Consider the following 19078-nt stretch of genomic DNA (forward strand, 5'->3'; position numbering starts at 1 on the left):
TCTCATACTAAATAAATTTGCATTAACACCTGAAATTTAATTTATGTAAAATTTTCCTCCAAATATAAAATTTAAAAAAAAATTTGCATATAGTCCAATTGTTCAAGCAGTTTTCCATAAAGAGTATAAATTTATTCTCTTTTTAAATTCCTACTATTAGTTCACACTGCCCCTATATCTTGTTCAAATATTCAGTCGTTAATAAAATACTTTTTATTCATCCACTCAAGTTCAAATGCATTCTTTTAAACTTCTAGTGGATGACACTTGATGTTAATACAGTTTTTTCACATATTAAAAAATTTTAAATTTTTTATTTAAATTTTTTTGTATTTTAAAAATTTTTTCTTTGTTAACCTAAGTAGGAATTGACTTTAAAAATGTTTTTATTAAATTAATTATTAATTAATTAATTTTTAAGTCGTTATTAAAATACGTTTTATTCATTCACTCAAGTTCAAATACATTTTTAACTTGTAGTGCATGACACTTGATGTTAATACAGTTTTTAAAATATTAAATTTTTTTGTATTTTTAATTTTTTTCTTTGTTCACCTCTAAGTAGGAAATAATTAAAAAAATTTCTTTATACTACTTGTTTGTCAATAACACCGACAATTAATCATCCGACCGACAATTATCATGGAAGATGTCAAGATTACAACAATTTTACAAAATGAGTCCTTAGCGCATTAAATATTACTAAATTATTACTTTTGAAATTTTAAGAAATAATAAGGTGTGGTGTGGTATTTAATTATGGCAAAGTACACTAGGGCTATCTGCCTAAGGGGAGGGATGCCTTTGTGGAGGACTTTCTAAGGGAAACTGGCTCGTATACACGTTAACGTTACACATGGGGAAAACCACGAAAACGCCCATGCAGCCAGTCCGTTCGCGGGATTCGAACCTCGGACCAAACTACCAATGTTTAGCGACTTTACCTCTTGGCCGCTGGTGGGCCAGAAATAACAAATATAAAGATGGAATTATAGCAAATGTATATTTTATGGCATATGCTATAAAGATTAAATTACAGTGAATATATATTATATGGAATATGCTATAAAGATTAAAATATAGTAAATGTATATTATATGGAATGTGCTATCTGTTTCTTTTATACTTTAAGTTAACGGTATAAATGTTGATAATATTATTGAAAAGATCATGTGTTGTATTTTTTTTTTTTTTTTTCGATTCTAAAACACTACCCATTATACAACGGATCCCTTAATTTCAATCCCACATACAAAATAAAAGATTTTTGTTCTGAACTCAAAACCATTAATGAATCCCATGGTCACTAAATATTTTTAATAATTGAATTATATTTATTAATATCGATAAAATATCTATTTTAAAAAAGTAATTTCTTTGAAATAATTGTCAATAAGTGTCTTACCTACAAATCACTCAGCTTTTTATAAGCAGTGAGCTGTTATAATTTGAGAGATAAATGAAAGATCTAACATGACGCAGAATGACAGTAATTCTCAGAAATGACACTTTGCCAAACCATGTAAAAGCTTAATGGTGATAAGATACTAAAGCATGATGTGACGGGGAAAAAAAAATTGGAAAAACTTGTAACCGTCTGTACCTCATCGATCTTGAAAATGATTAATCTCAGCAAAAAATGTAATTCATTTTAATTTACGAATTTTTAATTAGAAACAACTTGGTTGGTTTTTAATTCATAAACACTGATTAACATTCCCGGTTAAATAATTTTTCTAGAAAAATTTCCTGCCAAGTTGCATGCATTCATTTTTACATATGGAAGTAATAAAAGTAAGCAAAGTTACGTATTTCTGCAAACCCACGGAATTGTTGAAATGTCTGTTACCATTATTCCTTGTAACATAAACTATATTAAGGGATCTGATCTATAAATAACCACGGCTTTATCTTTAATTTTCGCCTCCATTATAAGTTTCAAGATTATCAACTCCGATATTACAATATATTGTTTACAATTAGTGGAAGAATTTCCCTACTTCATAACATCATGTGTTCAAGCGGATATTTCTAAAAGTCTCAGTAAACAATGGCAATAATTTCATTATCAATAAATAAGCCTGTTTATTTGAATCTTAATATCCACATTTGCTTTTGATATTGACGAGGCTCTGCCAGAGTCGGGAGAAGTTATTAAGAAGAAAAGGAATTGTTAATTACGAAAGTAATTAAAGAAATATACCTAAGGACTTTTATGAAAGATACTAAAATTTTTCCAGGCGATGATTTAATTTTCCTGCTTTTTAATAACAGCGTTTCGATAATTGACAGGTCTGCAATTTTTAAGTTGTTTTTTTTTAGTCCGAAGGGGCAGTTTGCTCAGAAAGCCTATTAATTTCATTTTGGCATTTTGCGTCGATTCACTACAAGCGTTGTTTCACTTTTCAAATTGTTGCCACAAAATATTATCGCCCTGTATTATATTTAAAGAAATTAAATAATGAAGAATCTGCATGAATGTACGTATGTTTCTTTCATTGTGATAAAGCAGCGGTACCTAGAGCCATCCAATTTTGAATAACGTACGTTTCCACCCGAATATGCGCATCTGGAAGCCTAGATTTAAAGTTTGGAATTTGTTTTATTATCGATTTCATGTTTTGTAAAACTTTAATGAATTTTTATTAACAAATTCAAGGATTTCAAAGCGAACAATAGCAACTTTGCCAAAAAAAAAAAAAAAAAAAAAATCTCCAGCGTGCGAGACTGAGTATCGGAAATTCTAAAGATGTGTTCAATTTAAAATTATTTTGCGATATTGCTCTTGAACTGAATTTTATGGTTTAAGTGGGAAGAACATGATATTTAATAAATAAAGGTAACACACAAAATGTTAAAAAAAAAAACGCCCCTTTGTACGTAATTTAAAATCTGAAACCTTTCAGATTTTTTTTTTTTTTTTTTTTTTTTTTTTTTTTTTTTTTTTTTTTTTTTATGGGGAGTTATTTGGAGTAAATTCTCTGAGGATCAAAGTCGTTATTCCTCTATGGAAAACTGCACTCTGATCTAACGATCATCACACATTTCAAACACTGTGAGTACCTGTTGCATTTTTCCTGCGCTAAGACTTATTAATGATAATGATGATGATATTGCAAATGTGCATTACTGTTAAACTATACCTGTTACAGAACTTCTGAAACAACTGCTACTGTTTCTATCCTTAGTGTAATAACTGAATAGAAAATGTTTGCAACTGCGCCATTTATATGAAATTCCTTTTGTAAAAATCCTTGATTCTTCTACTGTTACTCCTTTTTTTAGATGATTAAGAAATTCAGAGATTATTTTATTATTTTGTTTAATAGTTTTTTTTTATTATTATTCAAGTTAATCTGCTACAATTTGACTATGCCTGCTTCTTTTAAAGGTATGCCAAAAGATTAAACATAACAGTGAAAGAAATGGGATGAGTAACTTTGGTAATTAACAAGCGCAATTAATGACACAAATTTAAATCTAGAATTCGAAAAAACCAGATTTTAGGCCCCTAACTATGTCCGTAACAGTCGTTATGCCACGAAAATATTGTTTTTTAACTTGGGGAATCATAGAACAGTTTTTCAGGAATTACAAATGAAAAGAATACAAAGTTTTAATTAAGTAATTAGCTAAGACTGGAATTCTAAGAAAACCGGAGTCTTCCTTCACCTTATTTAGTATTTTAAATCTTAACAAAATTCAAAATTCTTAACAAGGTAAAGCTCATAACAAGGAAGACTTCTTCCTGTTTCAAATTTGGTTAAAAATCTCTTCCGTATTTAAAAGATTATCGTGCATGTGATTTAACTTAACTTAACTTGATGTTTTAGCTTTTTTTTAACGACTAATAAATATAAACTTGTCATTTTTCGTCCATCTTAAGCGGGTGATTTTAATAAAAAAAATTCTTTAAAATCCTGAAGTTTATTTGAATTGATGCTATGATTAGTACTACTGAAATAATACTTCTGATATAAACGGATAAATAAATCTGCTTCTTAGTTCTCACAGCAAATGAAACCTGATCCTCGAATTTAAAAATTTTAAACTTGAAGGAAATATTCGCAGTAAGTCTTTTAGAATGCTAAGAAAGTATGTAGAATATCTCTAAACGATTATCTTAGAAATACAGTGTTCCTTCATTATAACGCAGAGATGGGAGTACAGCTTAACCCAACTGAAAATGAAAAAAAATTTCGAAAGAAAAGAAAATTGTTTTTCATAAAATAAGAAAAAAGTATCACCCATTTCACAAACTTCAAAAGAACAAGTGAACTTCAACAAATCAAGTGAACCTCAAAAAATATTTCAGGAAATGGATTGTATAAATAAATAGCAATAAGTAAAATCGAAAGTGAGAGATACAATGCATTTGAAGTTAAGTATTTTCTGTGATACATTTGCGTGTATATAGAAATCAAAATCCCGTTCGTAAATTTTAGGTGTTTAAGTATTTTTAGAACGATTTTGAGAAAGAATTTTAAAAAAGCAAATGTTTCAGAATAAACCTTCTAGCGACTTCTTATTTTCTGAAATGAGAAATATCGTCTGCTAATTTTAAATTTGTTCTTCGTATAAACTGTAGCATATAAACAAATTGTAGACTAAAGGATATGTTTTAGAGCTTCCCGAAGAGAAATATTCCTACTCCATAATTCAAGTGGTGTGGTATTGTGGTGTATTTAATTATGGCAAAGCACACTAGGGCTATCTGCCTAAGGGGAGGGATGCCTTCGTGGAGGACTTTCTAACCATAATTCAAGAAATGTCGTGAAATGCGTGGTATTAAAATTTCGATGTGCACAATAAACAGCATTATTAATTGGAAAGAGAATACCTATCAGTCATTATTTATGCACAGAAAGAAGACTCGAAACGAATACCCGAAAAGGGTACGTATTGTTATTAATGTTTCTGAAGTTAAATCATTGGTAACAAGAGAAAATCCGTCGAGGCAGAAATCAGTTGAAAATCTTTAAATATATGTATAATGGCAATAAAAAATAAACTAAGACTTACAACTTTAAAAAGTTAAAAAGCATAATGTTTATCAGCTTTTGCAGAGGCATGTGGTTGAAAGCTTCAAAACAAGAACCCTGAATGAAAGCTATTTAAGATAAATGGAAATAGATTCTGACCGTTGATAAAATTTTGGTTTACCTAAACGACTGCAAGAAAAAAAATGTCTATTTATTATCAAAAATGAGAGAGAGAAAGGCTTACATACCTGGTTCGTCAATGCAAAGAATATTTCAGTAAGGAGTCAATGATTGTCGTAGAATTATCTGACAATGGGAAAATAAAGATAAGAAGAGTAGGAAAAAGTGTTAAAATCAATTCAGTGCACTATCAAGACAATGTTTTGCGCCCGATATTTACAGAAGAATTCCATTTCTCTATACCAATGACTTTCAAAGAGTGAAACTTCATCAAGACAAAGCAATGAGTCATATTTCGAAAAGTACCAGGGCATTCCTTGAAGAACTGAAGACTGATAGAGGTATTTCATATATACCTTTTCAATGTACCTGTGACTTCTCCTTATGTTTTACCTATATTCATCTATTTTGCCTTTAGTCTCTTGAAAAACGCTCTTTCTAAGCGCACAAACGATTCATGAACTGTGGAAAGTAGTGGAAGAGGAACGGAAATCAATACACCAGGTAATTTTATGAAAAGCCCTTCTGTCATGTAAATTACAATGCAGACTTATAGACCAAGAAAAAGACTATGAGATCGAATACTTAAAATATACTTTTTACATTTTAAACATTATTAAAGGACCATGAATATCTTTCTAAAATTGTGTAAACACCATTTGTGTGTTTATTTATTAATACGCATATCAGTATACATATTAAAAATATTTTTTAATATTTCTTAAATTTTATTTTTTAAATATTTTTTAATAATTTTTAGACTTTAAAGCTATTTATAGTCACAAATACATAGTTTTTCAGTGAGTCTTGTAACGCATAACCTGGATTCAACAACTCAAGCTGCCTTGCAGTCAACTAAAAGGTGTCACATGCATTCTACGAGTGAACTATGACCACAAGTATTTCTAACTCTAAAGCAAAAATACACGAATAAAACAGCTTTAAATTTTTACTTCACCACTTGTGAGGAATTAAAATACACAGTATAAAATTACTAGTGACCCGAACTTAACTTAAAAATAAGCTTTCGTACAACTTCTATAAATTCAAGCAATTTAACCAAAATTTGCCACAGCCATATTCGTCTGGTACCTCTACAAAGATACAAACTTTCAACTTTCCAAACCGAGTTTATCCTTACTGAAAAATATTCAATTTCTGACCAACGCTGAAGTTGCCAATAGAGAGAACGAAACTTTACACGACAAAGCATCGTCAGCTGCTACAAAACTCTCACATATAACTATGCTTAAATTCTTCTGACGTTTTGTAGTAAAACTTCTAGCCACTCAAATTTACAAATATTCTGGGACGAACGAAACTCGCGAAGAAATAAGGCAAACGAAAAAGATGTAAATTGAATAACATTCCCTCAGCAAAACTTAAATGCTAGACTTGCTAATCTATTATTTGAATACCTCGTCAATGGGATGGCTAATATCGCCAATACAAAAGCATTTACTTCGGAAGCATTTACAGCGGAACAAAAGCATTTACTTCCAGAATATAATTATTTTTATTTGAAATCTTTTGTGCTTTAAAAAGGATCAATATTTAACCGAACATCATGTTTTTCTAGTCAAAGTTTTTAATCTTTGTGAATAAAGGCTGCCAAAAATCCTCAAGAAGGGTTCTAGTGCTTTTAAACGCTACATTTAGAATGCTACAGGAAGTTTATGAAAACAGGGTTCATTTGCGATGCCTACTGCAAACACTAGACTCAAAACATGATTTCAACAGGACGGAACTCCTCAGTCTGGATGCAGTCGTGGAATTGTGGAGCCTGGATGCACTCAGTCTGGATGTGCTCAGAATTCAATATTACAATCACGCCATCCATAACAAGAGGCTTCTAGAACTGCTTTTTCGAAAGACTTGATTGAAGTCCTCCCATAGCCCTGATTTATCACCATTCGATGACTTTTTACGGCTTTTTACTTTATTCGACGAATACTGCTCAGATGCTGTCCACACGTAAAGCATAAAGTGGGGACATGGCGATGCTGGAAAAAGAGACACTGCACTTTGGAAAAATGTGGGGTCATTTAAACACCTAACTTTTCTGTATTCAGTTTTGTAGAGAAGAAAATATAGAAAAATTAAATTCTTTGAATGTAATATTGTATTATGAAAATGGATTATTGCAAGAGGAACTAGGAGTCAATACATCTTTTTTTCAAGGGCATAAGAGTAGATGCTATGTTGTCATATATGTTGCCAAGTGAGTATCTGAGTAAAACTGCAATATGCAAATTAGTGGCGCTGCACTCGAAATACGTGATCTGCGAGGAGAATAAAAATCCATGTTTGAGAGCAAGCCCACATATTTGACTGTGATAGTGACATCAGAAATCTGAGATAGCCAATTCGTAACAATGACCTCCAAGCATCATTTGCCTGCAGAACTACGATGGAGAGCCATTGGGAGACTAGAGGCAGGATAAAGTCAAACAGAAGTGGCCAGATGGCTAAATGTGAGTCCTTCTGTGGTTCATAGACTTTGGAGGCAATTTCAAACCACAGCTTCGGCATCTAGGAGGTTCAGCCAAGGACGGCTAACTGCTACGACGAGCGCCGATGACCGATATTTGACATTGCGTGCCCACAGGAATAGAACCGCTACTCTGACTCTTCTTAGATCCTCCCTTGCTGCAGCCACTGGAAGGTTGATGTCAACGTCAACTGCGCGTAGAAGGCTTCACGAAAGTGGTCTGTATGCGAGGCGACCAGCCATTTGTGTGCTGCTCACGTCACGCCATAGGAGTGACCGTTTTCAGTGGGCACGACAACATGTCCACTGGACGCCTGATCAATGGAGGGCGGTTCTCTTTACGTATGAGTCCAGGTTTAGTCTAGAAAGCGATAGTAGGCGTTATTTGATATGGATAGAACCTAGAACCCTTTATCATCCGTCAAACATCCGTAAAAGAGATACATACGGAAGGGGCAATGTCTGTGTTTGGAGTGGCATCTCTTTGGGTGGACGTACAGACCTCTATGTCTTTCCAAGGGGAACCGTGAATGCTCCGATTTATAGAGATGACATTCTTGAAGCTTATGTGCGCCCATGAGCCGGCGCAATAGGTGATGCTTTCCTGTTACATGACGACAACGCAAAACCACACAGGGCTCACATCGTAGATGATTATCTTCAACAGGAAATAATTATGCGAATGGAGTGGCCAAATTAAGTTTTACCAAATCAAGGAAAAACCCATAAATATCTTATTCCAATATTTTCCTAGCCCTGTTGCATATATAACAAATATTTATTCTCGTAATTAACAGATAGATACATATAGGTTATTCCTCTTTGTAATTTGCAATATATTCATTTTTATAATTAATATTTTTTAAATGAGCTTCAAACAGAGTTCAAAATGATATTTTAAAATCATTATTTAGACATACGTTTATCATTGCTTTTATATTTATAAAAAACCTTTCCCTCTTTACTCAGGCTTACTATATTCAAGTCAATAAGACCAACGAATGGAGCGATCAACCTGATAATTCATTCCCAGTTTTACACCTGGTGAATGGGCTGGGTGTGTAAGCTGGAGTGAGCTATGGAAAATTTTAACAAAGGGCTCGTACTTTATTTTATAAAAATAAAGTATCAGAATTTAATTAAATGTGCAATCGCGAACACTTGTAGCTCGGTCTGGGATCGAATCCCGGCGAACGGGCTGGTTGCATGGTTGGTTTTCGTGGTTTTCTCATTTTTAATGTAGATACGAAGAAGTGTTCCTAAAAATTCTTCCACGAAGGCATTCCTCACTATACGCAGATAGCCCGCAAGTTGCTTTGCCTTAATCAATTAACTTAAATCTAATTAAATGTTTTCCTTCTTAGAAAGTATACGTTTATGCGATACATGCTGCAGCACATTAATTTTTTCTTTCACATGAGTTGATCCTCTTGAGGATCTAAGCTGAGCGATTGTTTTTCAAATGCTTTTTCCACAAAGTTTAGGCTACAGTTTTCTTAAAGTTTCTGTCGCTAAATCTAACACGTGCTGTACAGCCAAAAACACTTCTTGTCACAGAAATATTGTTCATCGAGTTTTTTTTTTTTTTTTTTTTTTTTAACACATAAACTAGCAAAGAAAAAGAACAACGGGCTTGAAAATTGGAGACAAATTTAACAAAGGGCTTGAAAATTGGAGGCAAATTTGACAAAAGGCTCGCACAAACCCCCTCTACAACTCACCACTGTATGTAAACATTTTCGTCATTTTCCTTAAGAGTAGTGTAAATATGAGCCTATTTTCCCTATAAAATTCTTCACAAAAGAATGTCACTATCATCCAGCTCTCGTATGTTTTACCATATTCAGTTAAATAAACACAAACTCTCCTTTTCTGAACTTGATTGAGTAATAAATTTCATGTTTGATGGTACGAAGTCTTTTAAAAACTATAGTACTTTTCACAAACTATTACAGTGTTAATTAGTGCTGTTTAACTGGAATTGGATCGGATTATTTGCTTATAGCAGTGTTTCCCAAGCTTTTTAGTCCCGTAACCTAGATGCATATATTGCTCAGGGGAAATAAGGAAATACCTAGACAAAAATAATGTAAAGATGAAATATTAATAAACAGATAGTTATAATCAATAAAATCATCTGATAATGATAATTTAATTCCCAGCTATAAGTTCTTGTTCCCTGTCCGTATATTTCGTGGAAGAATGGGTGTCAGAGACTCAAGAAGACTGGACTTCTACTTCCACCCAAATTTTGAAAAGAGCACCTCGGGGGGTATCCGAGGGTCTCCCACCCCTCTTTCCTACCACCAAATTACATAAGAGGATTTTTGCTCGCCATATATTTAGAGTGGCCCCATGCCGCAAAGACGCAATACATTTACAAACATCCATGCCTTCTCCGGGATTCGAACCCAGACTTTCCCTATCGCAGTGTGCTCCTCTAGTTACTACACCGTCTGGGCAGCCAATGATAAGTAGATATACCTATATTATTAATAATCAAAAAAGAGCATACTAATATTACGAAATCGTCTAATAATGCATAAAAGGTAAAGAGCAATTCAAAATTTTCGCCTGCTGTATAATTTGTCTCCATTACGGTACCATATACATCCGTGTACACATTTTCCTAACTATTGATCTACAGTAAAGAAAAGTCGTTCAGACTAAGTAAGAGAAAATGAGAGCTCTCTTTGTAGCTCCATTTGCTAAGCCCTCTGCGAAATTTTGTTCCTTTTCTCATATATTGATATTCAACGAAATCTAAAAATAATTTTCTTTTAAAACATATCTGCCCTTTAGAAAATTAAACTATATTTATATTTACTTTAGAAAAGCAGAATGAAATTAATTACGAAGGGAAAAATAAACAGGTGTGTTCTAACACACCTGTTTACTTTTCCCTTCGTAATTAATTTCATTCTGCTTTTCTTGACTGCATCTGAAACGACACTCATTCAACGACTTCTTTCACATTGAAGTCAACAGAGATAGACCAAAAACCTTTAAAAGAGCTCAAAATATCGATTTAAAGCGCGAATAATGTCGGTGTACTTGCTTTGGCAGTACATATACGAAAATAGTTAGGAAAGATCCAGAAAAGATTAGCATGGCCTTGCGTGCGATAATGTAGCTTTCAATAATCCATCTCAGCCTGGACGGGAAGGTGATTAGTGACAATGACTGCCGTACCGAAGGGCCCCGGCTTGAATCCCAAAGAAGGGGTGGATGTGACTTGTCTGTCCCTTCACATGAGGCAACAGTGGGCCACCTATTAGATACTTCCATAATAAAGGTATCACCGCTTCCGGCCTTAGTAGTGGTTAACACCTACCAAGGCTAGAGCCCGCCATTGGAAAAAAAATTGTCCAACTCAAACGGGTTAATGAGAACTTCATACTAAGATTTCTTTCCACAGTTTCCTGAAATGGCTAACATTTTTAGAAACTCATCTTTTATTTTTTTAGCCATATGTCTAAATCTGGAAAATCTAATTTAAAACTTTTTCTGTTAAAAAATATTCAATTTTCTCATTTTATTGTTAAAACTCTGAGAAACATCCTATATTTATCTATAAAGTGAAACTTTTAATCATAAATAGCTTTGAAGTTTTCGCAGATCAAATCTCCTTTATGAGTTGACGGACTGTAGATAAGAATGTCATTTCAAGATCGAGTAATTCATAAGTAAATACTGTTTTGTTCACAACAGGAATCCCTATTTTGTTTTCAGGTGACTTTTTACGTGGTAGAATACCTCACGCAATGCAGGGTAGTCTAAAATTGTTGAGCTCATTTCATGTTTGGGGGGGAGAAACAAAATGAAGTACGTACATGTTTATTGTTTTCTTGGAAAGGAAATTTAAAATAGTACTTACAAAACACAATTTTAAACATTAAATTAACTTCCCAATGAGCTCTATTTGTAGCATGAAAAATATCTAGTCGATATTCAATTTCACGCCAAGTGTTTTGCAGCATTTCAGCAGGTATTCCTCCAATGACTTTAGTGATTCGTCGTTTTAGATAATTGATTTTCAGAATTGAGTCCTTAACATACCCGCAAAAGAAAACGTTAAGTGGTGTAATAACGGGAGATCTTAACGGCCATACTACCCCCACCACCACCACTAGAATCTAACGATCAGGAAATGTTTTGTCCAGCTCGTTCGAACTAACTGTTCAGCTCCGTCAGCTCCGTTCAGCTCCATTCGAACTTCCTGAACCCCAGTGTGGTGGAGCGCCGTCTTCTTGAAAGATAATTCGAGACTGACGGCGTTCAAACGGAGGAAAAGCATAGCTTTCTATCATGTAACGCTTGGTACTGACTGTTCGATAAAGAAAAATGGTCCAAATATTTCATCTGCAGCCAATGCGCACAAACATTCACTCTCGGACTACTGAGTGTTTTTATTCCACCACCCCTGGGGGTCGACATAGAGAACTCTGAGAAGCTACTGGCTGGGATCTGCACCTAGACAATCTCGGACACGGGGATATACAAATTATGAACCTAGTGGTTCTGGAGGCTCCGGAAAGGTCACTTATTTGCCGGCCCGGGGTCTGGCAAGTCCTAGAGAGGATGTCTCTAGTAACCCTGGGTGGCGTCCCGGAGACGCTGGATAATGTCCCTCTGCAACAGGCAACGAGCGACTGGCATCAAGCAAATCATAGTCAACGACCGATGTCGCAAAAGCGATGCGTCCTTCTCTCCAAGGTGCGAAGGCAGGGGTTGAACCTTTGTGCCTGGTTCTGAGAGGTGAAGGCACTCTTAGTGCCATTAATTTAGAATGCCCAAATTGTTGTTGTTGTGTGCTTTTACTGCATGAGGGGATTCAGTTCCCCTGATCCGACAGTAATGACGGTTTACATAACCAGAAACATGGAGAGTAAAATTGTTGTGTAAAACTGATTTGAATTGTCTTTCCAAGAAAACAATAAACGTATATGTAATTCATTTTTTATTTTTTATTTTTTCAAGCATGAAATAGTTTTGCACCACCTGTATTTGAAATCGCGGTTATAGAGCAATGGGAGGTAGCAGTGGAATCCTATGTTAGAAGGTCTTAGACGTTTCGAAGGTGTTGTTGAAGTTGATAAAACATTACAATATGCCAAAGAAGCAAAAAAAAAGTTACGAACTTAATTAAAATTGTATTTTCAAATTCATGTTAAACATTACATTGAATAACGGTTAACAATTAAATCAGAAAGAATGCTAGATGTTTTTTAAGTGAAAGCATAACAAAAGGAATATATCTTTTTCTCTTCTTTTCCATCCCATTCTCGATTCAACTACTGAAAAATAGAAAAACTATAAACTTGCTATTGTAGCGAATAGTCGATCTTTCAGTCCACCTCCCCCCTGTCATATCAGCGGTTGTGATTACAATGCAACAGGGTGTGGCAACAAATGTTTTGCACCCTTAGTGGCTTTCTGCTTAACGGCTGATGTGACAAAATATAATGCTTCATACATCAGTTGTTAATCACCCGATGTAAACAACTGTGAAAAAAAGGCTTCTGATGTTACAAAAGCAAATAATGGAAACTCTTTTATTCTTTTTTCGGCAAAGCAGCACGCAGCGATGTTTTGAAAGGGTAGCATAGGTTCCCAAGGGTTCTAATGCGTGTGAGTGTAAATATACATTAGCATGTGCCCTTACTTTTTCTAACTTGAAGCTATATCAAAATGAGTTTCTTTTTATGTGGGTCAAGGACACTGTGCGCTAATCATTACAAGAAATTTATAATTACAGACCTATCAAAAAGACTAAAAAGATGTGTTGTAAAGATGTTTAACAGATAGTAAAAAAAATGAAATGTTAAATGTGATTTTTCAATTAAATGTATTTATTCTGTATTTGATTTTGTGGGGAAACATAAAAAAAAAAACCCTTAAAACTTATGGCTTTCACTAAAATCAAGTGAGAAATGTCTGTTTAGTTGAATTTGAGAAATAACTCAATCGAATTTTGGAAATATTTTATGCACCTGATAATTTCAGAGGAATTCGAGATAAGCAGAAAATCACGTTATTGATATGTGGAGACATATGTCAGAAACAAGAGCCCATTTCACCTACATAGTAAATATTAGCGGAGATGAGGTATTTCATATCCAATTAATATTAACTGCAGCATTTTAAATTAATAACTTCCTATTACATTACCGATTAAAAATTGGCCAAAGTGAAAATTATCGAACTCCTATATTTCTCATCGGAACTGCAGCATCAACAACGACTAAAGGTTTTCGAGTAAACAAATTAGCGAACGGCAGGAAAACAGTTCAGAAAAAAGAGAACTTTAGAAGCCTACAAATCATCAGCTTAAATGTTCCGGCAGTTCAAGACGCCTGATTAGTTTTGTCTAAAAATAGACGCTAAACACATCTGCTGCTTCCAGAACTAATTTTCTCGCTGTTTTGCAGTGAAAGTGCACGATACTAAGCATTGACTCATAGCCCTAATCTTTGTTACACTCTACCGCGTGTTTCGTCAGAAAAATTCAAAAATATTTTTATCCATGGTTTAAGTAAAATTTTCCGGAGAGAGGATTTTTTTTTTTTTTTTTTTTTTTTTTTTTTTTTTTATCTTTGATTATATTTTTTGCATATTTTCTTTGGGAAAACATAAAAATATATTTTAATCAATCTAGAATTAAAAAAGATTCCTGTAACGTAAAAAAAGAAAAAAAAAAAAAAACTTAAAACTGCAGTCATTTAAGAGGTTACGTTATTCGTAAGATATGCAATAATTGCTATCTTCCTGCATTTTCCCGGAATGTTAGTAATCCGATTACAATGCACAGCTGCTATTGGATGTGAGATGTCTATCTAATCTCTAACTTTCTTGCATTCATAATATTAGCAAAAATAGGAAGTTTTAATTCCTGTCACAGAAATTTATGCTATTTAGATGTACGCGCATATTTCGTAAGCATATTAATATAACAAATATGCTCAAAGTTAAATAATATTGGTAACGAAAGTATGAATTTTTTTAATTAAATCGCAATAAAGTATTTAAAAACCTAAAAAAGAATTCAAGTCCTTAGATGCGGTAATCTTTTAATTATTAATAAAAATACTTAATAAACTTTATAATAATAAAAAAAGAAAAAAATCTGAAAGCTTTCAAATCTTAAATTACGTCCAAAGGGGCGTTTTTTTTTTTTTTTTTTTAACATTTTGTGTGTTACTTTTATTCATTAAATATCATGTTCTTCGCACTTAAACCATAAAATTCCCTTCAAGAGCAATCTCGCAAAAGAATTTTAAATTAAGCATATCTTTAGAATTTCCTATACACAGTCTCACGTGCAGAAGAAAAAATGTTTTTTCTGTACAACGTTTTCTGTATAACGTTTGAAATCCTTAAGTTTATTAATAAAAAATTCGTTAAAATTTTACAAAATATGAAGCAGATAGTAAAACAAATTCAAAATTTGGGATTCCTGTTTTCCATGTTCGGATGGAGGATTACGTTGTTCAAAATTTGATGACTCTAGGGACCGTCGTTTTATCACAATGAGAGAAACATGCATAGAATCATGCAGATTCTTCATTGTTTAATTTCTTTAAATATAATACAGGAAGATAATATTTTGTGACAGCAATTTAAAAAGTGATACGCCGTTCATAGTGAAACGCCCTAAAATGCCGTTTCGAGATTAATAGCCCTTCTAACAAACGCTCCTTTGAGCTAATAATAATAAAATGTATTTTTATGCTCACTCTTTAATAGACAACTTTTATAGTTACTTATTAACACAGTTGTGACTATCACATAAAAGCACAAGATATCATATGAAATAAATTCTCTAATCCTTCACAGAATCTGTGATCTATGCAATTTTTAATTAAGTTCCTCCTATTAGAAAAATCAGCATTTTAAAATGTGTGCTTAAAATTCATTTTCACTGCCTTTTTAAGCAGCGAGTAAATGACTATGGGACGATTCAATAATTAGACAAATGTTATGAAAATTTTTACTGATCTACATATATTGCAAATTAGATGTTTTTATATTCAATGTTTTCCCGAGGAAGTCGTGTTACGAGAAATTTTCAGTATTTGAATTTGGCTGTCAGAAGGCGTTAGTGCACTTTCTGTAAAAGTAATATATAAAATAACATCATCTGAAAATGAAATCAGAAAATGCTGCATTTTTTGCATCTTTTGACCATTGGAAGCGATGTTGTATTTTGAACGAAGGAATATGTGTTTCTTAGATCAGAAATAGATTTCTAAAATGTCATAACCACCTTATTTGCCACATTTCCTGTTCTCTGACCCAACTACTCTTTCTTATCCAGAGGGTTATCCCGTGTCAACCTTTTCAGATGTTTCAAGCTACCCAACTAAGCAGTTTATGACAGCTGTGAAAAGAGGCATGCTCTTAATGGTCTCAAACCGTACAAGAGTTCAAAAACTTCACTGAAAACAGCAAAGCCAATTTTTAGTTATCTTTATCTAAATAAAAAACAGTTACCGTGGTGTTACTATTAGTATTTCCTTCTTCTTACCCAAAACCCTGAAAATTTTTATTACCACTACAAAGCATTCGACAAAACGTCAAATTCCGATCACATGTGAATATAGTCTGAATACTATTTAATAAAAAAAAAAAAAAAAGATGACTGAACCCGTTAGTCTTTACTGTACTTCCTGAAATCATACAAAGCCATTTCCTCGTAACTTCTGAACTTATATCGTTTCGAGTACCCGCATCATTCGCATGAAAACAAAGCAAAATGCATGAACCCAGTCATGTTTGACCTGAATTTCAAAGTAATAAACAAATCAACAACCGCGTCTTGGAACATCGTACATTTAAAGGGTGACTTTGATCTTCAATGAAATTCCATGTCCTGCGGCGACAGGAAAAATCAGAAGAATTCATCAAAAAAAAGTGAAAGGTAAGAACGAAGCGTAAGACAGCTTTGTGACAAAACCGAAAACAAATACGGACAAAAAGAAACAAAAACAAATTCGTGAACGTTTCGCTTGAGTCTACCGCCATCCGAACACTTATTACGCATGTCGTTTGAGATGGGTCATTACGCTAGTCGTGAAGAGTCACCCGCATGGAACAGCGAAAATGGCCGCCATGTTCCTTCTAACAGAATTTTTCCTTTCCCGCCCTCACACTCAAGACTGCTATAGAACACAAGTGGTCAGAAAATGAATTCTTCTTACAAGAAAGGAGACTTTGCGTAACCAGCTCTGCGTAACGCCTTATTTCTTTTAAGTGAGACCTAAAATTGAAACCAAGAGTAAATTATTCGCACCGGTAATTTGTTAATTTCACGGAATTGTGTATTTTTGATTGCTTCACCGCAATGCAATTGAAACAATATTACATTTGCTGCAATACAGCAATGACAACAAAGTATGATAACAAAATAACAGTTTGATGTGCGTGGTTTCATTTTCTTCAACGTTCAGCTGGAAACGAAACATTACCAACTAAGTATCCTGAAGACACTTGGAACTAAGTTAATTTGAAAGTGTTGTTGTTGTTTTTGTGTTTCGCGTCACAATATGAATATGTCAGTAAGAGAGACAAATTTATTTAGCTTACTGAAATAGTACTAGAAATCTCAGAAAAGAATAAAAGTATAGCCTTGTAGAAGTCCTTCGGATACTCTTTTCATACGGATGAAATCCTCGGCGAAATTTCGAATAAATCTTAAAGAACCGTTTGTGTGATTCCTCTAATTCCCATCCATAAACATCACAATAGGATTTTGTTTCGCAGAGAGCAGATGCGAGAAAAAAATTACCTCCAACATCAAAAAGTTATGACTTGTTCCCCTTCAGCATCAAAAAGTGAGGAGTTATTTGTTAAATCTGCGTGCTGATTATCTGACTGCCCTGAAATATTAGCATTTAGATACTATTATTAGATTAATATTGAAAATAATTTTTAAATATTAACTGAGAATTCATGCTCCCCATATTGAGTATTTTATCATGAGTTCAAAGATTATCAGTTGAAATACATAAAGGATAGCTGAAAGTGACAAAGCGCAATGGCCAAAAGATTGAATATTCTGTTGCTCTTTGGAAGCCTCGGCTTATTATCTGATTTTTACTTCTTCGGAATCAAAGGTAAGTCAGACTTTTAGTTATAAAATAGCACCTAGTTTAGTTAAAACAATTTAAAGAACTATTAAATTTTTGAAGATATTCACAATGAATTAAAGCTTAATTGAAAATTTCTGTCTCCATTTAAATGAAAGCACTCATGTTTAATATAAAAGGCAACAAATTTTAAACTTTTTCTCGTCTGTAAAATAAATTTTAAAAAATTTATTTTTTTCGCTTTTAATTTTGATACTTCAACTGCGAAAACATTTCTAACAAAAATATTTCATCTTATATTCATGCTTTAAGCACATAAGCACGTACTCGAAAATATTTTTTTGTATAATAAACACTTTCTTTTAATAACCTGAAAGATTTCGTATCTTTATTTCTTTTAAAATATTACATACTCTATGTTATAAATAGCTATATTTATGAAAAAAAAGAAAAAGATCTCTTAGTTTAAAAAAGAAAAAAGCGTCCAAATTTGAGAAAGCGAATCTTTCGTCTTGTCAGTAAACAATTTCAGAGTTCGCATAGGCTAAAGTGATCAATTTATATATTGTAATTGAGAGCATGAAATATTACACGGTCAATTACAGAAATTATTATGTCTTGAACTTGTTGCAGTTTATGAGATAAATTATAAGGAATTTCGTTTGATCTATCAAATTTTAATACTATAATCATATTTAAAACTACGAATATTGAACTACTTTTTGTTGTCCTTATAATTTTATTATCATATAATAATGTACTCCGTTTCAGTTTAAAATTATGTTTTAAATCCTAGATGTATTTTGTTCTTAAATATTATATAATAAAATAATCCTAACCCGTAATTTGAAATATGTATGTTAACCACATTACTATAGTGCGTTTAACGTACATATTTTCAAAAGTTAGTCATAATTTTTCTTTCATATTTTAACCCCTTTCATTCACTGCTTTATTTATCTGAAGTTTTGAACAAAATGTAATCAGCACAAAATGGATAACTACTGATAATTATATTTAAATATTATGAAAAAGTTCTTAGATAGATTAAACTATCAAAATGCTGATATTATTCACATTATATTGTTCTCGGATTATATATGTATCTGTATAAATACGTTCGTATGTATACATACGTATAAATGGTTTTTATTCAGTTACTGAAATGAATAACTTCATAATGAAAACAAGAAGATAACATGTAAATTTCATGCATCTATTCTAAGCATTAAAAGTCTTATATTTGTCAAGAAAACGCCAGAGTACGAAAGGGAGCAACGAAAGAAATATTTTCTCCTAGTTCACGCGGATAAATATTCACCAAGTCTGCATTGTTT

The 19078-nt window shown here is 32.9% G+C and overlaps 1 protein-coding gene across 1 annotated transcript in view; it reads left to right on the plus strand.

Moving 5' to 3' along the window:
- Positions 1–16608: 16608 nt before the first annotated feature.
- Positions 16609–19078, plus strand: part of LOC146997324 (uncharacterized) — a 41641-nt gene continuing 39171 nt past the window's right edge. Inside the window, exon 1 of the mRNA XM_085817351.1 lies at positions 16609–17768. Coding sequence (XP_085673477.1) covers positions 17690–17768 — 79 coding nt within the window. The 5' untranslated portion in view covers positions 16609–17689. The remainder of the gene's footprint in view (positions 17769–19078) is intronic.

Source organism: Stegodyphus dumicola, chromosome 5, assembly GCF_044657685.1.
Source record: "Stegodyphus dumicola isolate Sdum_Otavi_A_Nest chromosome 5, ASM4465768v1".
In the NCBI taxonomy this organism is placed as follows: domain Eukaryota; kingdom Metazoa; phylum Arthropoda; class Arachnida; order Araneae; family Eresidae; genus Stegodyphus; species Stegodyphus dumicola.